Genomic DNA, 24,286 nt, shown 5'->3' on the forward strand with positions numbered 1-24,286 from the left:
AAAACTGAGATTATTATTGTTATTATTAAGAACTTTATTGAAAATTTTAAAACCAGTTACCAAACACAGTGTTGTCTTCCAATACAAATACATACAGTATTCAGGTGTTAAGTCCTGTATGCAGTCAATTCTATATGTTACATAACCATATTCTACTATAACAATTGCAGTGGAAGTTTCAGCTGGGCAAGGGGGTAAAATTTCTGTGGCAAAATATCATTTTTTTATGTTGACAACAACCACAGCAACAACACCCTTCCTTAGGGAAAAACATAGTTCCCCTGATATAGTCATTGAATTGGTGTGTATGGAACAGCCTTCCTTTCAGCTAAAATGCAGTATTTCCAGATTGTACAGTGTTAGGTCTGTTATTATCAGTGAGTGAATCACTGATCTCTTGGTTTTATAACTGATTTGCATACTACAATCTCTTGTATTCAAAACAGATAATTAAGATGACAAGGCATGGATTGCAAATCATTTTAATATGGGTAATCAACTTATTTCCACATCCCACACACTTTTCCAATAAGGTTTTAGACAATAAAATCAGAGAGCCAACACTTCCTGGAATTTGAAAGCACATTGGAAATATAATTCCTCTTGTTATATATAAAAAATTCAGAGTTGCATACACATTTCGGACTCTTCTGCTGTCCCACTATGTCAGTGGAGCAATTTGTGTATTTTATATCTCAACAAACCTTATTACAATATAGGTTGAGATATAAAAGTTCAGCTAGTAAGTTCCAGGGCTTTACAGTGATTCAGAGTCAACGTTTCTGACTAAGACCCGTCGCAATCCATTGCAGCTGGGACTCCCCAGGACATGTTGGGTTTTATTTAATGCAAGTGTAGCTATATAGACAGATGTAATGAAAAACACGTGTCCAATCTCTCCCTTGCATAATTTTATCACAATTAAACCACCTCCCTGAATTTTATTGTTATTTTTTTTAAAAAAATACTTCTTTCATTTGTATTTTTAAGAACTGACAGACAGGGCGAGGCGAGGGGAGTGAGAGAACAAAAATCACATCTCCTCCTTTAAATGCCCATGACCGCTTCCGGCAAACTGTGAGGAGAAAAACTGCGCGCGCGCGCGCCCATCTGGAAAGCGTAGGGGGCGGGAAATGAAGGGCGATTGCCAGCCTCCTGGTGGAGAAACGTACCGGCTTGGAGAAACGTACTTGAAACGTCGGAAAGAGAGCTCTGATTGGCCGCGTCGGAAGTCAACGAAAAAGAAAGATTGGTAGGATGAAGGGCATGACGGGGGTGGGAGAGAATCGCTCGGCGGCGGCGTCGCGAGCCGGAGCACGCCGGCGGTGTGGGCGGAGCCTGCGCGAACCCCGCCTTCCCTCCCTTGGTCGCTCCCCTCCCCTCAAAGCACCAGCCCGTCGTCCGCGAGGGCCGCATAATAGTGGCGGCGCCTCAGGAGGTGCTTTGTGGTGCCGTCGGGGAGAGAGAGGGAGCGTGCTCCGCGAAACCCGCCACCCCCTCTCTCCTCCTCCCTCGTCGCCTCAGCTGGCCCTGTGGCTGGATGCGGCTGAGCTCGGGCTCCCAGCCTCCGCGCCCCTGCCGCTGTTCGTGAGCCCGGCGCGGTCCAGACGGAGTCCCGGGCGCCGCCGCGATGTTTGACAAGACGAGGCTCCCTTATGTGGCGCTGGATTTGGTGTGCCTGATACTGGGTACGTCTCGGCCGGCCGGCCGCCCTGAGGGGAAAGGGGAGGAGGGAGGCGGCTGCGGGGAAAGGGAGGCTTGACGCCGGGGATGCTACTTCGCTACGCGCTTCTTTTCCCTCTCCCGTCCCCCCTTCACATAACACCCTTGTTTCGCGGGGCGGGCGCTGCTTTTTTGCGAGCTGCTTCGCGAACTACGCCTGAGAGCAGCATTCGCATATGTACTTATATATCCCGTACCTATATTAATATCCGGTGTGTGGAGTTTCACATGCGGTAGGAAAAAAAACTCGCGTTTAATACGCGCTTGAAATATGGGTGCGTGTGAACATACATACATATGCGATACGTGTGTCCTGGTCTGCTTGGCTTCCATTGCATGTCAAGGGGCTAAACTTCGCTTTTCCCACCTCCCGCCGCCAAGGCTGTGAGGAAGGCTTGGAAAAAAGAGGGCGGTGGGGCAGTGGGCTGTAAATACCATACTTGCTTCCCCCATGTGCTCTGCCATCTTCCCCGCTTGCCATCACATTTTATTGTCACTGCTGTTTTCTCTGTGCTTCTTCCATCCCTAAACTCACCTAAATTCGGAGGTCAACCCCCAATTGTCTCACCTGAAGAAACTTGGTCACTGCAGCTTCTTCTGTCCATAGCAGGATTGTGTAGAGTGGACTGATGTAAGAATTGGTTTGAATCACTAGTGTACACCGAAAATTAAGAAACCTACCTCTGTACACTGATAGTAGGTAGGACAGCGCTGGTAGGGTTTGTTGTCATGAAGCTGAAGTTTACTGGAAAACTGATGATATCATTTCCCTCCTATCTGGACAGGCTTGTATTTTTTTTAAAAAAGGAATAGCCGTGAACAGTTGTTCAGGTTGTTGATGTAAAAAAATGCAGATTTCCTTGATAACCGCGTCCAGCTTTCTTTGTCTATAGCTGCTGTTTGTCATCCTTACAAGCTGTGAAGAAATAGGTCTTCCCATTTCGGTCACAAGATGTGAACACTCATTTCTAGGCTTTATTTTCTGAATATTATTTTCCCTTTTTCTGATCAAATGAGGAAATGAATATCCATTAGAGAGCTAACTGGAAAAAAAGTGAGTAGTGTGCAGGTTTTCTTTTCTCAAGAATGGTAAGATTTCTTATCCTTTTGCATTAGGCAGTTTTATGTTGTGTGGCCTTAGAGAGCCTTGTTATGATAAGGATTGTGACTTAAATGTAATTTTGGTACTAAATGATCAATTGCCTTTATAACTAAATGTTTAGAGACTTTTCCTTGGCAAGTGGTACTCTTAGTTTGCTAGACACTCATCATTTAATTACTAGGAATGATGACTGATATCTATAGTTGATGAGTACTGGCAGTTTGACCAATGCTAAACATTACAGATTAAAGTACAGTTACAGATAGGTAGCCGTGTTGGTCTGCCATAGTCAAAATAAAAAAATTCCTTCCTGTAGCACCTTAAAGACCAACTAAGTTAGTTCTTGGTATAAGCTTTCGTGTGCATGCACACTTCTTCAGATACACACTGAAGTGTGTATCTGAAGAAGTGTGCATGCACACGAAAGCTTATACCAAGAACTAACTTAGTTGGTCTTTAAGGTGCTACAGGAAGGAATTTTTTTATTTAGATTAAAGTACAGTAGTTGAAAATTTGTCACAATGCAAGAAGAGTGAGTGAGGGAACTTCTTGCTGTGTCTATTCTGGCATTTAAATAGAAAGAATGAGGGAATTTCTGTGCAATTGTCTTCTGTCAAAGTTAACGTAAGATCTTGAGCTATGTCTTACCTTATCTATTTGAAATCCTTTCCAATTCTGACAGCAGACAGCAAAGAGGCAACAGGCCAATTTCAGTGTGACCATTTTTCTGCATGGGAGAATATATGAGAAAAATCTGTACTGTACCTCTGAATACTGTAAACGAAAAACCTGCAAAGAGGAGTGAACAGGAAACTAGTATCCTGTTTGTGGCATGCTGTTATAAAATCCATGCAGGTTTCTTTCTTTTGCTAATAAATTATATTGCTAGTGGTTATGCATTTGAAAGGCCTTAGTTTTTACCATGAACCCAGTAGCTGGTTTAAGGCTAGTTTGTACACCGCTTAGGGAGTGGTTTATAAATCTTCTAAATAAAAATTCAATCTCAGATCTCCATCTTTTTTATATTGAAATACCTTACAGGGTTACTGTAATACTTTCAAGTTCATGTATATGTGAAGCTTCTTGAATTAAGTGCTATACAAATGCTTTATAGTAATAAAGATATACATTTCTCCCAATGGAGAAAAGTTTCTGGAACTGGTTTTATATCTGCCAGCTAATGCATCTGAATAAAAAAAGGATGCATGCAGCATCTTTTTTTTTTTTTTTTTAGTACATGCTCCTTACTTGAATACAGTGTATAGTTCATGGATGACCATTTAACTGAAAAAGGGAGAGTTCATGTGTGGTTTTCTTCAGGTTCAGTGGCGTTCAACATTTGGATGAAATAGTTGATACTTCCAGAAGCTCAATTCAGATATGTCAAGCCATGTTTAAGCAAGTTGAACAATTGTTGGCAGGGCATAAGCAATGGCTTCTGATGAGCTAGCAAACCAGAACTGGAAAACATGGAAAACATGAACCAGGGTTTGTGATAACGAAGATTGCATTTCCCCAAATATAGCCAAAGAGAAGCCCCAGCAGCAAAGAGTGGGCAGAAGGTAATACAGTAGTTATTTGCAAGCTGCAAACCTGAGATTCCAAGGGATTATATTGCAACAAAATTAATAATTTACCCATGTATACTTGAGGTTACGGTGGGTGATTTGATAATTATATCTCAAGCGGTGATGTCAGTTGTATCTTGCATCATTCTGTTTCAAGCATCACAGGTGGTTAAAGTGCTGTAGATTATCTCTCATGTCTTAAGAATTGAAATGGTAGCTCATATTGGGTGGCATCACTATATAGGTGACACCCAGCTGTATTTCTTCTTGTCATCAGAATCAGGTGAGGTCATGTAGGTGCTGGACTAGTAGTCTCTGATCATTGTAATGGGTTGGTTGAGGTTGTATAAATTAAAACAGAATCCTGATAATACAGATGCTTTAGTTTCATGGTTCCTGGCTCCAGGAATTATGTGAATGACCTGTTCTTGACAGTGCTGCTCTCTGCTTGAAAGAACAAGTGTGTAGGTTGGGAGTGTGTGCGCTCGCGCACTGTTGGATTCTACCATGTGACACTACATTGCAGCAGCAGCATGGAATGCTTTCCACCAGCTATGGCTGTTTCTGCATGGGGATACTCTGGCCACAGTAATCCCTGCTGTTAATGTCTCATTTGGATTACTATAATGCTGTCTACTTGGGGCTGTTCTTGAAGATGACCTGGAAACTCCAAGTAGTGCAAAATGAAGTGGCTTGGCTTCTGAGTGGAGTTCCCACATCTGTTTTTAAAAGATTTGCACAGGCTGCCAGTACATTCCCAGTCTCAATTTTAAGGTGTTACAGATGACTCATAAAGCCCTGAATGGTTTGGTATCTAAATACTTGAAAAAGAACTTCTCCCTATATAGTCCTAATTTACCAGGGTTGCTCTCCTTATCGTCCTTATTGTGGGAGCTTTATAACTGGAGCTGACTTGAGGTGGTTCCCCTGCCTTGGAACTCTTTGCTTTATGAAATCTTGCTAGAACATGCACTGCTGTTATTTCAGTCTGAGCTTAAAACCTGATATATTTGGATTTCTGATCTTTAAAAATTGAATTTTTACCTTCTTTTGTGATTTTATTGATGTTGATAGGGTTATTTGGCTGAATTTGGTGTTACCCTGTCCTGAGATATTCAGATTAAGGGCAGGATATAAATAGCCTAGCTATGGGTCTAATACCTGACCTGCTTCTTACATTACTTAATTTCAGAGACATGAAATAGCAGGATACCTATTTCTGTGTGCTCGAGAATACTGAATTTTTTTTTGTTTTTGTTTTTACAAGAGTGGTTATTATGTTAATTCAAGAGAGTGGTAAGAGACAGAGAGTATAATAACATAAGAAGTGTTTGTTGAATCAGATCAAACCTACCTCATCCTGCATCCTGGTCCTCATAGTTGCCAGTCGCCCTGTGGCATGCCTTTCATGTAGTAGCTTGTAGGGTGATCTGATGTTTGCATGAAATTCTTGTTGCTTGTCTGCCAGGCTCTCTATATTTTGGCTGCTGCCAGCAGGAATCTGATAGGGTGAAACCAGTGGGAGATCTGTGGTTGGTTTCTGTTGGAGTGCTTTGCACAGCAGTCCAAAAGGAAAGATTTTTAAAGACAGGATTGGTTAAATCACTTAGAGATTTTTGTGTTCTACAGGTGTTAGCCTCAGTCTTTAAACATTGTGGGTATTTTGTATTGCAATCTCAGATTCTAAGTGTAGAAGTAATGTAGGGCAGGCTCCACCAGGAATTAATCCAATTAAAGACTGATTATGATAGGATTGCTTTTATTTTGTGTAGTTCTCAGTTAAAGGAGACCTTTGCCTAAAAAATATTCTGGTGGGTTGTGCTCCATGTTCATATTCTGTCACCCAACACCCAATCACAATGTATTTTCCTTTCTGGAGATTTCCCCCCAAATATGCTATAGTTGTTTGAGCTTGTTCCCTGGGTCAGGGACTGGCAGATTTCAGGTTTGCAGGATGTGCTGTGTCTGTGTCTTTCTTGTCTGTCTGTTTTTACTAGAACTTTCAAGATCCACCAACCACAGCCAAGCGCTAGGTAATGGGTTGTGTTGTGTTGTGTGTGTGGACATATATTTATGGCGGAAAGCCTTTTAGTTGTTGTGGGTGTTGTTGTTTTTTAAAAATACTGGGACTCAGAAACCCTTGCTGATCTTACTGATAATCACCCATAGATCTACCAGTACATGCTGAACTGCCTTTTGATTACCCCTGGTCTGAGTAATCAAAAATCGATGCTGCTTATTCTGTGTTTTTAAATGGTATGTTCTTAATTGGAACATGTGGAAGTGGCTATAACATTTGTGTGGATATCACCCATTAGGGCCATGTGTTAGGAAAGCTGTTTGATCAGCTTCAGTATCTCTACCTTGAAGTCTGGCCCTTTGGATTATTCAAAGTGCATGCAAAGTGTGTTATCTGCTGCCTTGTGGGACATCTTTGGGAGAAGAAAAGGCTAAGAGTAAACTCTACAGAAATCCGGAGTAGAGTTTTTAAGGCGGTTGGATGTCTTGTACGCCTCCTTCCGGCAACTCCTGCAGCCAAGCTGGTGCCAAATGTATTGCTTTGCTTTGTTTTGGACCACATCGGCAAGGCTGAGAGAGGGGGGCATCTTGGAGTCTGGGTAACCTAGGACTTCCATACACACAGCCCAGGCCTCTGCTTCACAGAGGAGATGCACTCCATTGTCTCTCAAGACAGACAGGTGCCAACAACAGTGTGAAGTGTCTTGAACATTCAAAATGCTAAGAATTATAAGCTCTTAATTTATTGCTGAAAGACCATATTTATTTTTAGCTGAAGTCCCATGTTACATATGTTGTTCAGTAGGGAAGTTATGAATCCAGGATTTTGACGGATACAAGTAGAATAATCCTATGTGCCATTTTCTAGAAAACACAAAGACTCACACTATATTTAGCAATTGGGGCTATAGTTCTACCCTATAGAAACACTTGGCTCTAGATGCAATGAGGAAATACATTTTTCCTATTTCCTGTCAATGACTCTAAATTACTGCTCTCCTAATACAGCTGATGAAACAATTCTGGTGTTTAATTTACATTTGGCTTTAATTATGATGTTTGCTTCCAAAGCTGTGAGTAATTTAAGTTCCACTACACTTCAGGTTTGCTTGCCTACTTTCTGTAAAAATGCTGCTGCAGGGTGACTAAGGCTGCGGTCCTATACCCATTCACCTGGAAGTAAGCCATACTGAGATCAATGGGACTTCTGAGTAGACATGTCTAGTGTTGTATTGTGGAATACTGCTGATGGGGCCCAAAAACAGGTTGTAACCAAATGTGTGTTACGGCTGCCTGATTATCCTTTCAAGGGGGTACAGTAAAGGAGAAGCAGTGGGGAGGGGCATCTAATCCTTTTCCAGCTAGTTGTTTCCCTTATTCTGCCCCCCCCCCCCCGGTAACTTCTCCCATAGTGTGTTAAGTGTGTATGCCCCTTCCCATTTAAAATTGTGGCAAAAAACCAGGAGGTAGCAAAATTTAGTTGCCCCCACTTTCTGCTGCATTTCCACTCCCCAGCACTGCAACAAAAAGTGATTTCCTTCCTTTATCTGAACAAGAGCAAAGTGTACTTTATGTCTCTGACATAAACATTACTTTTAGTTAGTTTGATCCTCCAGTCATTTGACTTCTTTTCTCTGTAGGTAGAAGGTTACAGCTTCAATACAGATCTGAGATTGCTCCAGTTCTCTGTGCTCCTGCCAACGTAGCAGTCTGAAAGCATACCAGTGCATGTAGATAAATAGGTACTGCTGCGGTGGGAAGGTAAATGGTGTTTCCGTGCACTCTGTCACTCATCACGGTGTCCCACTGTGCCAGAAGTGGTTTAGTCATGATGGCCACATGACCTGGAAAGCTGTCTGCGGATAAATGTCCACTCCTTTGACCTGGAACGAGATGAGTGCCACACCCCATAGCTGCTTTTGACTGGACTTAACTGTCCAGGGGCCTTTTACCTTTTTACTGTGACCAGTTCTCTGTGGGCCTGTAGACCAGTCTGCATTGCTTGAGTATTACCACTCTCCTTGTTCACTGTGAGTCCCAAGGTTCTGTGTAATACCACTTAATCATACCATCACAGGGATAATAGACTTCTGAGGAAGAATGTTGCTTTCTTTTCTCTCTGAGCCTTTATAGATACACCGGATGACAGAACTCTAGATGTCTAGTGGTAGAACTCTAGATTTCTAGGTGTAGAAGCTGATGGCAGTGCCAGCAGTTTCTAAGGCTTCTAAGAAGTTCTCTCTTTTGGGTCAGAAAGAAGAGCATAAATGGGCCGTATAAGAGGTTGCCATTTCTCTTCTGACAGGGTTTCTTCTAACAGATACGTAACACACAGAAATGTTACATTTAAATGCTGGGGGAAACGACAGCACTTAAGACATAAGGTGCATGCCTAATAAAGGTGGCAAACTAATTGTGCTGTTGCCCATGTGCCTTGTCATTCTTATGCTGTCTTAATGCTTTAGGCAGCCATTGTTTGTAGGATGCATTCTTGATACAGAAGATATCATAAACATGCTTTCAATGGACTGAAATCAATGGGAAAGCTTCTTGGTAAATGTGTTGGTGATTGTTGTACAGTTTTTTAAAGATGGGGAGTGATCTTAAATTGGAAAGGCTTACTTTCAAAATATTGTTGTAAATATTCCTTAAGTTCCCCAAGGTATTAAAAGATCACATTTTATTGTGGAACAAAGCAGAAGGGCTTAAATTGCAAAATCGCCCCCCCCCCCCGGTCTGGCATAGTTTCTCAGTGGTTGGTCATGCCTGTGATACTCTTGCTGCCAAGAACAGCACTGGGGAGCGCTGTCATTGTGTAGCATAATGGCAGTCTACCATACCCAGGCCCAGAGGCAGTTAACCTTCATCATAATTCTGTTTGCTGCAGAGGAAGTGAAAGAAACCAAACTATGGTTTTACTAAGCCAGAGTTGGTTTTGGGCATCACACTAGATGTTTTCTTTTGAAAGCAGGGCAATAAGACAGTTTAGCCTGAAGTCATCAAAGCCTATCTTACCACCAATTAATTATAACAGTTTTCTATCTAACAGGAAGTTGTACAACTATACTTGAGGGGTTTGTAGCTTTTATTCCCATCTGTAACTCATGCATTAAATTGTTAAGGACTTAACAACTGGGGCTTCTGTTCTGGCTTTTTGTGTACATACTCAGATTGCTGTGCTAGACAGTCCAGTTGTTCTGTAGACAATTTTCCCCCATTTATGGAGAAACAGCCCATAAATATGGCTTGAAGAAGAGCTGGAAGTAAGGGCAACTGAAACATGTTCTCAGAGTTGTTGTTGAGAAGCACTTTTACAATTGGTTGACTAAGAAACATATTTTCAATTGGCTTGACCATGTGGGAAGTATAGAAATTGCTTTGCCTCTTGCATAGTTTTATATACCCAAATCTGTTATCATGCAGTCTGGCATTTTTCTCTTGACAGCAATTATTTCAACCATATGAAACTTTCTTTGTATTTGCATGTGTGTTAAAAAGTGTAAAACAATAAATAAATAGCAACAAAAACAATGATATTTCCCCCTTTCCCCAATTTTTCCCATATGGACCAAATCTGGATGACTCTTGATGCCACAACATATTGGTGGAATAAACTTTGAATATGTAGTGAAGATTTAAAACCCAGTAACTAATGTTGTATGTTTACAAGTAAAACAAAATGGGCGTTTTAAACCAATTTAAACAATGACCATCAAGTGATGTGACAAACTGATGAATTGTGTGATAGAACACTTTATGTTGGTTGATTTAGTTTAGTGCAATTAAACTGGCATTTGACAGTTAAGTGGTATGTTTGGGTCTGTGAATCAGGAGACAGTAAATAAGAAACACTGTATGGAACAATTTTGTCTGCTTTGTATAGTCTTCCTAGTATATGCTCTTAAAATATGAATAAAATCAGAAATTACTTGTGCCTATTCCAAATTTCGATGGTTTAGAGAGAACTGTGATTTAAATAGTTCTCTGATAAGCCTAATGCCATGCTTTGTATGCACGTGTGTCTAATAAGACCTCACAAACTGGTTGCTTCTGTTATGTTTTCTTGTAATACTGATAGTCCATCCTTGGACCATCTGGGAATCTCCTGACTTTACCTTGGAAACAACAGCTTTTGTCATCTTTGTATTTAGTGGGTGTGTCTCTTCTTGGGAATGATTGAATGAGTCTCAAGGTGGTATTACTGTGGGGGGGAAAATAAAACTCCAAAATGCCCCTTGACTCTTTAATTGACCTATAGTTGATAGGATTTTCTGCATGAGCAGGCCTGTAGTAGTTTAGCTACATGTGTTGCCAAATGGCTGCAGTTAACTCTCATAAAATATAGTTGTACTGTCCTGAGCAGTGTCCTTATGATTATACTAGTATTTGCTACTATATTAGATCAGTTAGATAAGCTGACAGCAAAGATTGACAGTAATCCCTCATCTATGCATCAAGCCCAATTCCATATACATGAAAATCATATATAATCAAACCTTTGGAGCTACCCTGCAGTTAGCAGGTGTGTGGGGTGGGGGAGAGAAAGAGCATCCCCAGCATGCCCAGATCCAGTGCACTGAGTGGGCCTGTGAACGGGCTTTTTGAAAAGTAAGAGAAAACCTGGACGAAGTCTCCATCTTCCACACTTGTTGCAAAAATTAAAGGGTACTTTGACTGGCATAGTCAAATGTTTTTTAGGGAATTTTCCATACTCCATGAAATGATGGTTTGGATTGTTACATAGGAACTTATTGCTTAGCGTATATTCACACTTACGGCATAACTTCAGAAGTGAAGCTTCTCAAGGAGAATTGCCATGTCCTTTAAAATACAGAAAGATTTTTATTCTGCAGGAGATTCCTCTCCCTTCAAGAGTTGCTTGCATTTGCTTTGGCCAGAGCTGTGGCTTTTTTAAAAAAGAAAATTTTATAATGGTTATTCTCACATTTTGCTGGAAAGGATGATGGGTTAGTTTTCCACCCAAGAAAAATCCCAAACTGCCCTTCACATTTGTTAAAACGTGTGTGTGTGTGTGTATGCGCGCGCGCGCGCACACACACACACACACACACACACACACACACACACACACATTTTAGGATGCCCATTACTGGAGCTCTTTGCTACCTTAGAAATATGAGCACCTATATATATTCTATTAAAATATTTTACTACTTAAAACATACATTGCAATTTGGTTTATGTCCCACAATATAAAAATGACATGGTTTTAAAGTAAGTTCTGGAAATGTTTCCAGTCTTGCATGCTATGGAAACTCCAGTGTGCCAAGGGAAAGGATGGTTCCCATTATATCCAGAAGGGCTTTATGTTTAGTACTTTTGTTTCACGGTGCACTTCATGTAGTACGAGGTGATAGTCTAGTCTAGTTCAGTATTGTGCCAACTCTGGCTTATGTTATACCATAATGTGGTTATGAAATGGCTATTAGTTTGTTTGTCCCCAGTTTCCCACTCCCATAGTCCTATTGAAAGAAGAAGCGTATACTGGAAGGAGAAGTATTTGAATGTTCTTCCTGTTACTCAGATGCTGTGTACAAAGTTCATGGTCATTCACTCCCTTTTACGCAAAAGTGACAGTAGTGTAATACTTTCCATTAGGTACCATCAAAATTTACAAAGTAGTGCACAAGCTTTCAAGTTCAGCTTTTCAGTAGTTGCTCAGTATTTTGTGATTTTTTGTGATGCTTTAAACACTCCTCTTTGCTTTGGATTTTCTCTGATGGACTGGCATAGCTACCAGTTTCTTTTTCTTTTTCATTTAGTGTGTGCACACCAGTTTAGGGTGGAGACAGGTTTTAAATAATTGGCTGATTTTACAGGCTTTATATGGAATAGAAATATACTAGATTATAAAAAGAAGTCTTTCTAATGTGAGAAAGTATGCCTAATACTTGCTTGTCAACATAAAGTGTTGCTTAATAAACCTAGTGACAGTCTGTTAAATTTCCAGTGTGAAGATTAAATTGTCCAGCATAAAATGAAATGTGCTTTTTAAAAGGCCTCATTTATACCTGTACTCTAGATGAAACCATGATGTGTGACTGATTCTGAAGTGCTTTGTAAAGGGGCGCTCTCCTTCTCCAGTATTTGTAAAAAATATTTCCCCACTCCACAGTACGTATCTGGAATTCTGTAACTGATTTTTGCATTGGTTTTTCTGCCGTGGGATGTTCTGCCATAAAATGTTCTATATAATCTAGAGGCAGCCTTCTCTGAAGCCGCCTTATGAAGCTTTGTTTTCCCATCTTGCCCTTTTATTTATTTTCTTTTCACAGTTGATAAGACTTTAAATAGCCATGGTGAAAGTACACAAGATCAAAGTAATTTTAAGCAAACAGACCTGTGATCCACGTTGCAATAGGAGAGGAAGTTGGCTGACCCTCTGAACTATTGCATTGAGAGAGGGTTGACATGTAAGTCCTAGGTTCAGCACCTATCATCTTGAAGAAAAAGGTATCTGGTTGAAGAGTAAGGAAGAGTTGCTTTCTGTGAACTTTGAGACCTGCTGCAAAGCTTGGTAGATAATACTGGACTGAATAGACCAGTGGTCTGATGTTTTATAAAGGCAAAAACTTCTGTTCCAGGTGTGGGGAACCTTTGGCATTGCACTGTTGCTGTATTACAACTCCTGTCAGTCCCAGCAAACATAGCCAGTGGCCAAGGGTGTTGGGAGTTGTAGGTCAGCAACATGTGGAAGACCAGAAGTCCCCCATACTTGTTTTATTCCCACAGTACTTAGGTAGTAACTTATTTCTTTGCACTGGGGCCCAGTCCAAGGGTTGTATCCAATGCTGTCAGTCCGCTGACTCAAAGGCCCTTGTGCTAGTGATGGATTCCTGTGTTGCACAGCATTGAGAAATACCGGTAAACCAGCACAATTGGTCTGCTGGTGAAACCAATGATTTGATTAATTTATGTTGCATATACTGTAGTACTTAATAAAAGCAATCTAAGTGGTTTGCAAAGAAACCTACAGAGATAGCCAATAAATATTTAATCAAAGACCTATGTAATTCAACCAAATTAGAAAGTGAAATAATTAAAATTGCACTAGTGGAAAGGGCTCATCAACCTTGGGAAGGTAGCTTATCTAGGAGAAGGAAACCTCTGCTGCTGGAAGAAGTGCTAAAGGAGTAAACCCTAGACAAATCTGGAGTGGAGTTCCTAAGATGGTTGGATGGTGCCTTGTATGCCTCCTTCTGGCAACTTCGGCAAATTTCTTGCTCTGCTTTTCTTTGGACCACATCAGTGAGACCAAGAGAGGGTTCTTGTCGTCTGGGCAGCCCAGGACCTCTATACACACTGCCCAAGCTTGTGCCCCAGGGATGTCACTTCAGTGCAGCTAACACAGCGGTTTGACTTCACCCCTGGAGATGTACTCCATTGTCTCTCAAGACAGGCAGATGCCAACTACTACTACTACAACAACTACTACTAGTGGAAATATTGTGAAACTATTTTTTATTTTACTGCCCTGTATGAATTATACATGCAAATGCAAGATTTTGGGAGAAGTCCTGTTGTGCAGTTGGAAAACAATGCGAAGATTGTATATTTATTATTATTTCACAGTGTTTATGTACCATGTGATTGTAATAAAACCTCATAAACTGAACTATAATACAGGATTGCTATTTTAGCCTACAGATAAAGCAATTCAATACTTAGGAATTATTTTTTTGTGAAGGATAGCTTTAATTGATGGTACTGAGAACACACATGATTATTATTTTTGAGACTATTTTGTTTCTGGTCTGTTATATCTGAGAATGAAAGAAAATATGAAAGATGGCTTTATTAACATTACCGTGTGCATGCTTCAGTATGTTTTAAAAAACCTTTTATTAAGAAAGCTGCAATATACAATTTATTTAAATCCAACAATTAATTAGTTGTGATCACCTTAAAAAAAAAATCTGTTCACAACCTTCTTATGTTTGGTTTTTGATTGCCTCTGCTGTGCTGCTGCTGTAATCTAACTTCTTGCTTCCTTTAGTGATTTGAACTACAGAATACTGTTTACCAGGAAAATATTTCTGAAACCAAAGCTCTCTTTGTATCTATTCAAAACAAAAGAAAATGCTTGAATCTGTGAGCAAAGTTGGAGGGGGCTCTATTGCTAGAGCCTGATGCTGTTCCTGCCAAATAGCATTTATGGCTTCTGTCTGTGTTCTGCAGTAGCTCTTTTCTATGGCAAAGGATACCAAGCTTCCTGCTAGAAAGCCACATAGCTGCATGCAAATTCTCTTAAATTCAGGAATACTCCCTGTGCACCCTTTGTACTTTCCTTTGTGGTTAAAAGCGGAAATGTGAGCTGATTTCACCATTGAAATGCCAACTGTTAATCAGTATCATGACAGAAAAAATATAGCATGGATCAATGTGGTGGTTTCAGCTATGAAGTTGGCTTTTGTATTTGCTGCATATGCAAGAGATCGTTGAGGGACATCATGTTATGTTAACAGAACATCTTGTTATGCTAATCGGGCATGGTTGGGCTATTTTTGCTGTGTGTGGTGATTTTCCAGGGCTTATAAAAACTTCAATCTTAGCTGGAATATTTTCCTAATGTAAACCGATTAATTAAAAAACCAGGCATATTTTTGCCAAGGGAAGCACATTTTTCACCTTTGGATATTAACATGTTGGCACTCCTTTTCCTGTGGACTTTAACTTTCAGAACTGAGGATTTCCTTTTGGTTCCCCCGCCCTGCTTGTGTTTCCTTCCCTAAAGGCTTCTAAGCCAGGACAATTGTGTCCAATTCTCCCAACTGAAATGCTTGGCTTTTTGGCTAGCGGATGCTGTGGTTAGATAAACTGGTGTTAATTGACCGAAAGTTCACATTTGTGTTGGATATAATTCCAAAAGTTTTAATTCTGTAATTTATTTTTAATCTTGTCATTTGGTACTTTGAAAAGGATTATGATAATTTTTATTTATGTATATTAAGCTATTTTATATGGGTTTTCAGGGCTGTGTGACCCTCTCAGGGTGGTTCACTTAATAAAATAATAGATCTCTCCATATAGCAGCAGTGAATAAATTACTTTTTAAAGCCTGGACCAACCTCAAATAGGTTAAAAGTGAATGTAATGCAGCCAATTTCTTTAAAAGCCACTAATGAAAGAGCAAAGAGCACTTCTGTGGGAGGAAGTTCCATAATGAGGATAACAAATGCCCCAAAATTAGGCTGGAAAACAGATTAGAATTGAACTACTGTAAACAATCAGTATCTTAGAGAAACACCTGGAACCATGAAACCACCCTTTCCAGTATCTTATTGAAGAGTGGAACGTGAGATATTGGCTAATAGTTATTAATAGCCAGAGGGTCCACATTTCCATTTTTTGAAACATTTTTGTCTAACCATTGCTTCTCTGAGATCAGTAAGCATTGCACTCTCAGAGAAGCATGAACTGCCACCAAGGTAAAGGTGATAAGCCCTAACCTGGCAGATTTTAATAATTAGGTAGAGTAAGGATCCATAGGCAGATGATAGGCCTTAATTCTCAACTCTCCAATACATTTGTCCATGTCACCAACTGGCATAAGCTGCAAAGCAGCCAGCACCACCTCTGTGACTCCTTCTGTAAGCTCAGACAAGGAGATTGTTACTCAGCAGGGCAGGTGGTACAGCAGCAGAATCTAAGGCTTATCTCTAGTCCTTGACACCATGTAGAGAGACTGAGAGCTAGCTGTCTGGACACACATTTGCTTTCCAGCCATGTTTCAGTAATGCAGCAAGAAGTTAACAACTTCCCATTAGTTGATCTAACATTCACAAAAAGCACCTTGAAATTGTGGGTGCCTACAGAATGGAGAGGGAGCACAGATACCTGGCTCCCTTTCATCTACCACGTCTACTTCTCACATGCCATAGCATCCTCCGCTCCTTAAAATCCAAATGGTGGCCTCTTCTTCCTGCCCCCACTTCATTCCTTATCCCTAAATTCATTTTAGCTCCAACTGACTTAAAATTCATTGATAGAACAGAGCCACCAATTCCAATTAAATATAATTATATCGTTAACGTAGGTGAGAAGAGAAATATTTTCTTTGGCTTTGTGGAAGAAAAATGATAAAGTTGGTGCACCATCTTGCATTTGTGATTCTTCTCTCTTGTTGAGTGCCGGAGCGGTTAAGATATAGCACTCCACCTGACCAGGGTATATAGTCCCTTTAACCCAGAGCCTTCCAAACTGTGTGTTGCAATACAGTGTGTAGGTGTGTCGCATGAACACTTCCTGCATGCCTCCCAGGGCTAGAAAGGGGTTAGTTTAACCTTTGGTTTGCTAGTAAAACTGAATTACTTGTTTCACAAAATGATGCATGTCTAAAAACTGTGCCACCAATATGAAAAGTTTGGAAAGCTCTGCTTTAACCCAATCTGCTTTGACTGACAGCAGTTGTTTAGGGTTTACTTATCCTTTGAGTTGGGGATGACAAGGTGAAGACCTTCCTGAATCCAGAAAGTATGCCATATCATAGGAATCTTGTCTTAGTTTAGACAAGCTGAATCATGAGCCTGATGAAAATAGGTAGCAGCTTCCTTGTCCTTTTATTTGTCAGGTTTAATCAGACCACAAGGATTAGATCTGTACCTCAAGGCTTGTGACTTCTAGTCTCAGAACTGATTGTATGCTTGTAATTTGGTTGTGAGCATTATTGACGTCTCCCCTATAGGTTGTGCCTCCATTCCTGAGAAATCAACACAATTGCCTCCTTCTCCATCACTGTTGAGATTGTTCATGAGCATTAGTGGCTGTGTCATAGAATGGTAGCTGTGAATTGCAGACAAGAGCTACAGTTGTCCTTACTGAATGTCTACACAATATTTGGTGTATTTTAAAATATTGTATTTATGCCCCCTCTCCTCATAAAGGCTGCTTGAGGCAAATGCAGGGTTGTTGATGTTTTTTAAATTCTGGTTTCCATGATTAGTGCTTCCTGCTGTATCACATAAGTAAGGGCCGTGAAACCTTTTTCAGTCTGAGGACTACATTCCCTTACTGGCAACCTTCCAGAGGCCACATGCGTAGTGGGTAGACAAGTGCATGTAAATTTTACCTTCATACAATAGACTGATTTCTATTCACTGTCTCACACCCCTCTCTATCTTATATCCAGGCAAAGAAGATTTAATACCACTTCAAGGACAAATTCCAGCCAGACAAAAACACTCAGAGGCCTAGCTCCACAACCTCCTTTAAGGAGTGTGGCCTGTGGAGAGTCCAAAGGGCCAGACAGAAAGGCCTGGAGGACCACATTAGGTTCCCCTTTCTTGACTTAAGTGATATTGTATCTTTCCTTTTTTTTAAATGGTAAATGAGGTCAAGATTCCTTCTCTCCCAGATCAATGTTCTCTTGTTTCCAGTACCTCATATGGTCTTTATTTTTTAATAGCTCCACAGCCACTCCCAGTTCATATTTCTGAAATGTTATGAATGCTAATATAGGACACACTAGAACTTGCAATGACTTGTTTGTAATTGCTGCTGCTTCTAGTTGCATATTGTTGAGAGTGAGCAATGTTCAATTTATAGGACCTGTCTCACCAAGCTCCTTTAGCAGTTCTATTTTCCTAATGTAAGATAGGCTTTTTATTTGGTAATTTAGGAGGGGCAAATAAGGCACACCTTCTAGTAATTCATTGGCTTGCATCCAGAGATGTTTTCTGATAGTCGAAAGGCACTTCCATGTGCACAAAGCAGCCCTGCTGAATTCTCCTGATTCCCCGTCCCATTGCAGCTCTTCATGTCCCATCAACCCCTGTTCCAGATGGTCCCTGAAGCTTCTGAAGTGGCTATTTGGGGAGGCCCACAGCTTGTAGTGGAAGAGGTCAGCAAGGTCCTCTTGTGCTAATGGAGTTTCCCTTATCCAGCTCTGGCTCCAACACTTTATATGAAGTCTATTTTACAGTTTCCCCCCTCTGATTTAGTCTGTTTTATCTTGCTCAAGATCACCGAGTATATGGGCAAGCTGGGGTTGCAAACTTGGTTGCACCTGCTGCTTGAATGGAGCTCTGTTCACATAGGATTTCCCTTTCCTTTTCACCTCACTGTACACCCCCCTCCAAATCTGCTCTGAAGAATCCCTCAGCCCTCTGGAATAGTTGTTGAGGGTGGGCTTTAGGGGAGAGGAGGAAGTTCCATTGTGCAAGCGAAAGTCTGTTACATGAGTGGAATGGTAGTGTTGGATACCACTTTACATCTTGCACAGATCAACCATTCAGTCTGTTGGACTAGCTCTTATGGTACCCTAACAATCTATAACTTAAATTTAATAAATTTTGTCCATAAACTTTTTAAAAACTTCTTTAAAAATCTAATACAATTTTTAAAATCATGGTTTTTTAGAGAAAACCTAAGAAGAAGAAAAATTAAGGATAGGGATATGGAGTAAAGAGCTGTTGAGTTGCCTTACTTAAGGCCATTAAGGTCATACATGCCACTTTAGAGCACTTCTGCAGGTATGTATTTATGTCTTGCCCTTCTGTTAAAATGTAATCAAAGGTACAATAAAGGTAAAAGAAAAAAGTAGCAGAAGTTTTAAAACAACACATGAAAGCTGGCAAGGAGAGGAGGAGATGTTGGGAAACCCCTGAAAGTTCAGCAAAAGGAAAGCAACTGAGCCTGTCAGTGTTTTAAAAAGGCATTTGTGCATACCATCATTGGAGTGTGTACTGGTATTTTAAGGTTTTTGAACTGGCATGGAACAGTAGAGGTGCAAATGACAATAATAGTTGCCTGCTAAGTAGGTAATGTAAAGAGGCTGCAGTATGCAGTGCTTCAGTTCATGTATCACACCAGCTATGGTTTTGCAACCAACAGTTACGAACTTGCAGACTTACAGCAGTTAAACTATGGTTTAGGCCTGTTTGTTTGTTTTCATTTCTTATCTGCTTAGCACTCCAGGCTCACTCCCATCTTCATGGTTCACTCCCCGCATTGGCAGGAAAGACTGCCTGAGACCCTGAGGGACACTCTATTCCATACCCTCCAACATTTCTCTGATGAAAATAGGGACACCCCATTCCATAAGGATGATTTTACTATTTATACTCCACATATCTTACTGGGTAACCCCAGCTACTCTGGGCAGCTTCCAACATATATAAAAACCACAATAAAACATTAAAAAACTTCCCTATACAGGATTGCCTTTAGACAGCTCAGGGGTCATATAACCCCATACCCTCCAACATTGCTGCAAAGAAAATAGGGACATCCTAAGGAAAACTGGGGCATTCTGGGGTCAAATCAGAAACCGGGACAGCTTCTCTAAATCAGGGATGTTCCTGGAAAATAGGGACACTTGGAGGCTCTGCTATTCGTATTTCTCTCAACATTTCCCCCTTCCATTTACCGGGGGGGGGGGGGAGAGACATAATCAAATAGTTTTTTTGAGGTGTATGTTTTGAGGCAATGTTTTATTTGTATTTTCTTTTCTTTTTGTGTGTTGCCCTGGAAGCTGTGCTGAAGGGTAGTATAGAAATCATTTAAACAATTAACAAACAATTCCCATGGGCCTTGACGTATTTGCAGTAATCTGTTAAAATTGAAGGTGTGCCTGAGTCCCATGGAAATTAATGGGACACAAGCACAATGTTAAACACTTGAACCCAATGACTTCAATAGAGCTTTTGTTACACTTGAGAAGAACAGTCTGGCTGGATCAGATATCCTTCAGTCATCATTTGGTTTCCATTAGGAAGCCAGCTAAATACATAGAGATCACAAAGATGATAGCCAGCACTCACTCTGACCCAGTATGTAGTATTGCTAAGAGAAGCATACTGTTTCTCTATATGAAGGTTCATTTAGCTGTCATGGTTAATTGCTTTTGATGGTTTTATAGCCATTAAAGCTAGTGGCCATCATCACATCTTGCGGCAATGAATTCCGCAAGTTAATATATCTGTCAGTATGTTTTTATATGCAGGATCCTACTTACAGAATTGGTATAATTATTCTCTCCTGAGTGAATCTTTCTCCGTGACTGTCAATGACCCTGGTTTCTATTCTGTAATTTAGCCAAATATGAAGGGGGAACTTTCCAAGGCTGCTAAAAATGAAAGTGCAAGAGAAGGGGTTACCCTTGAGAAGGAACATGGCAAGGCAAAATGCTACTGATAAAAGCTTACTCTTAACCATAAAGTGAGTGAGTGTGGATGGTAAAAACAAAAATGTTTTAATACTACCCAAGTTAGAATTGTTATGCTGCACAGAGTTGAATGGTAGCCAGAGTCTTGTCCTTCCTTTGTCACCTTGGCATTATTTCTTTTCTGAATTGCCTTGGGGGAATCAAGTTATCCTCCCTATCTAATTTTATAGACTACTGTTAACATTTCTAAACTTGCCATGTATGCTTGATAGAAACCAGACATCCTCATTACTGAGTTTTTGCTGTGGAAGACAGTGGAAAAAATGGTTGCGAAAAGCTAGGAACCCTGGCAGGGGCAGTTTGGCAAGGAGTGTGGGGACATCATTCAACAGAACTTTGAGTTGACTGGTAAGGGTGTTGTGGAAATTAAATGTGGGGCATCTGTGGAGCAGTTGGCATAGTGAGAGACTGAGTATACATATTGAAAAACGGTGCCATGTTTTAAATAAACCTGTAACAATTTATGTGCATGTCCATCAAATAGCAAATTCAGGTTGTTCACTTTTCCCTGAATGAACACTGACTGTACTAACCCATAAGGCAATTAAAATGGAGCATTTGCATATAAGCCAAGTTAGTGGCACTGTATGCATTCATGGGGCTGCAGTCCTATGTTCACGTGAGAAGTAAGCCCCATCTAACCCTGTCGAAACTCCTTCTGAGTAAATATAAGCAGGTTCAGGTTGTATATCTGCAGAAGTCATTCAGCAAAAATAGTGTTAAATCTAAGCTTGGATTAGAGTGTGAATCATGCTGCCAGATCCTGTACTTCTAGGTAGTTACAGCTATAATTAGAGAAGCTTTGAACCAATGCTTGAAAGGGCACAGAGAACCTTTTATTTTTTTAACTATCCAGGAATTGGTATAGGTGAAGATTCATATTCATATTCTAAAGCAAGGTAGAATAACAAACACTTGTAAGATTATTTCTTTTACTAACTTGGTTCTCTCTCCACCCCTCAAAAACTGCTAAATAAGTTGCTGGATAAAATGAGATACCACTATGCTTAAGACTTGACATGGGCTGCTTTCCATGTTAATGTTATGAGAATTGCTTTGAGTTTGCCACATCCACGACTTTCCGTTCTTAAAGTTCTGGTAAGCTGCAGGTTCGCCTCTGTTCATTTCATCCACACTGCTTTGGCACCCTGACCTGTCTTATTTTACTCTCAGACCCTTTATCCCTCCACTCTGTTCGCAGAAATGGTTATCTAGGATTTTTTTTTAAAAAAAAGGTTGGTGTTTTGATCAAAATGTACAATTGAATGAGCAGAAGACTATTTTATTATTTATACTCATTAAATTTGTATATTGCCCTTTACCTGCAGTTCTCAGGGCGTTTACAACATAAAATCACAATATAAAACACCAAATGCACAATAAAATTGAAAACCAAAATAACCCAATAGCCCCCATTCCCTTTCTGCTAGTGCAACACCCTGCACTGTATTCCTTACTATTCTGTAGCCCGCCCAACTAATTATAACCAAGGGTAATCTAATCTCATTATAATCAGGGGTAATCAGTAGTTTTACTCTTAGGAGTAATACTCCCCATATATTACATTGCAAGGTGCTGAAGGCCTGCGAGAATTTATTTACCCTTTCCTTTCAAGGGAGTGTATGTGGTTTCTCCACCCAAATTCTACCTTTAAAAGTAGCCCTGTGAGGTAAAGATGAAAGATAGTGACTAACCCGAGGTCACTCAGTGAGCTTCATGGCTGAGTGTGGAGAACTTGGGTCTCCCTGGTCTTAGTTCAGCACTCTAACCACTGCACCACACTGGCTTTCGTGGGTCATGTAGGCTTTTGACGTAATCTTGAACCAAAAAGCAAGAATGGTTTTTATTTCTGTGGTTAGTATGACATTTGCAGTAGTGCTAATCCTGGGATTCTGTCTCTGGATAATGAATGGTAAGCAGCTTTGCTGCGGAAGTGATGGTTTCACTGTGGTATCCTGTAAATATGTGGTTGTGATTGTGGGGAAGGGGGATGGGGAGAGCAAAGAGACTGAAGAAGTAATGTCCTATGGAGAGAGGGTTTTACCTCACTTACCTCACTACTATTCACAATTTTTAAAAAAATGTTGGTTAGGGTTATTTCTCACTTAAAAAAAAAAGTTGGAAGAGACCTTTTTTGTACATCTCTTTTTGCTTTGGGTGCTTTGGTAAATTCCTTTTCTCATTTTGGAATTTACCTTGAGATTAGAGTCGGTTCAAGCAGTCATCAAATGATGATAATGCATACATCAAATGTTAAGTTGCATTTGGATAATAAATAGCAGAGGCTGACGTGAACACAACACACAACATCACAGGCTGATCCTCTACTCAATGTAGGACATTTATACATTCAGTTATGAGAGCCAGGAAGGCATGGAGGTTAGTGCCTGTACATCTGAGATGCTAGAAGTTAAAATACCACAAGGTATGGCACAAAAAGATACTGGGAGAGGGGGAGGAATAATCCTCAGCATAACAAATACAGGGCCCCCTTTCATGTTTTTAACCTGGAAATTCTAAAAGGCGTAATGAATGATAAGAAGTGGGTTAAACTTCTCAAGCTGAGCTTCACTAACCAGGCAAATCTGCCATGGAATGAGCAATGGGCCTACCAAGGTCTGGGTTTTTCCAAGCAGTCTTCCTTAGTATGACAAATATATTAAGAATGACACAGACACCATGCTTGTATTCCTGTGCCTGCAGCTCTGCCTTCTTGAGAGTCGCAGCTACTGTCACTGCTGAGAGGAGCCTTGACCACCCTTTCATTGTCAAAGCTATAGGCCAAATAGGGGTCTTCTAATTACAGTACCTCTTCTTAAAAGTTACAACTCAAACATCAGTGATCATAGGGCTGCAAACTATCAGAAGAGCTGAGTACCATCTTCCAACACTTGATCCCTCAAGACTAGATTTTTCACACTACATCCCCATCCAGACAATTTAAAAACAACAATTTATTTAAGGTTGCCACATGCCCCCTTTTTCTGGGACATGTCCTCTTTTTCATGGGTAGGTAAAATGAGAGTCCGTAGTCAGCAAATGTGTCCTCTTTTTTGTTCTTCAAAAAAAGACTGAGGGTAGGCAAATCTAAAACTACAGCGGAGTTTGGGTACTAACCAGCACAATCCACATTTCAGCATATTATAAAAATCTCTATGTAAGTGGACATGAAGGTGTACAGTCTGTGTGTGCTTGGGGCTGAGGGTTGTTCCTGTCTTGAAATATGCATGTTGGGATGAATGTAATATTTAAATTGGAGAGTATATACGAGTCCCATCTCAATATGGGAAAGTGAAGGGGAAAAAACAATCCACAGTGTATCTCCCTGTAAAATATTTCACTGGGATACAACAATGTTTTGTTTTGGTGGTTTTAGTTGTAGCAGTTACTGATGTCAAGGAGTAAGCCATAAAAATAAGAATCCATGAAACCCTACGCCCCCTCTAGCAGGGAAGAGGCATTTTCTCTTGATATATACTGAATGTCAGAGAACCGCTAAGGTGTAGTGCAACTATAGATAGGATTCCCTCTTCCTTCCAGCTTGCTATACTTGGGATGCAGGGTGCTCATCATGTGTGATAACTGGCAAGGATGCTACAGTGATTCAATAGACACAGTTAGTTCAAATTGTACTTCTACTCTGTAACTTCATTAATAACCAGTGTTCTTCATCAAGCTTTCAGAAAATTC

The 24,286-nt window shown here is 40.4% G+C and overlaps 1 protein-coding gene and 1 long non-coding RNA gene across 3 annotated transcripts in view; both read left to right on the forward strand.

The window, feature by feature from the left end:
- The first annotated feature begins 1,402 nt into the window (after positions 1–1,402).
- Positions 1,403–24,286, forward strand: part of PLPP1 (phospholipid phosphatase 1) — a 103,306-nt gene continuing 80,422 nt past the window's right edge. Inside the window, exon 1 of one of the 2 annotated variants that reach the window (XM_081213179.1) lies at positions 1,403–1,688. In XM_081213179.1, coding sequence (XP_081069305.1) covers positions 1,631–1,688 — 58 coding nt within the window. In that variant the 5' untranslated portion in view covers positions 1,403–1,630. The remainder of the gene's footprint in view (positions 1,689–24,286) is intronic. The other variant, XM_081213178.1, reaches the window with a different exon arrangement.
- Positions 2,352–3,830, forward strand: LOC308597572. Its single transcript, XR_014013058.1, has 2 exons — positions 2,352–3,074; positions 3,322–3,830. It is a non-coding gene; the product is annotated as an uncharacterized lncRNA (long non-coding RNA).

Source organism: Podarcis bocagei (genome assembly GCF_964188305.1).
Source record: "Podarcis bocagei genome assembly, chromosome: 11".
Taxonomy (NCBI): Eukaryota; Metazoa; Chordata; class Lepidosauria; order Squamata; family Lacertidae; genus Podarcis; species Podarcis bocagei.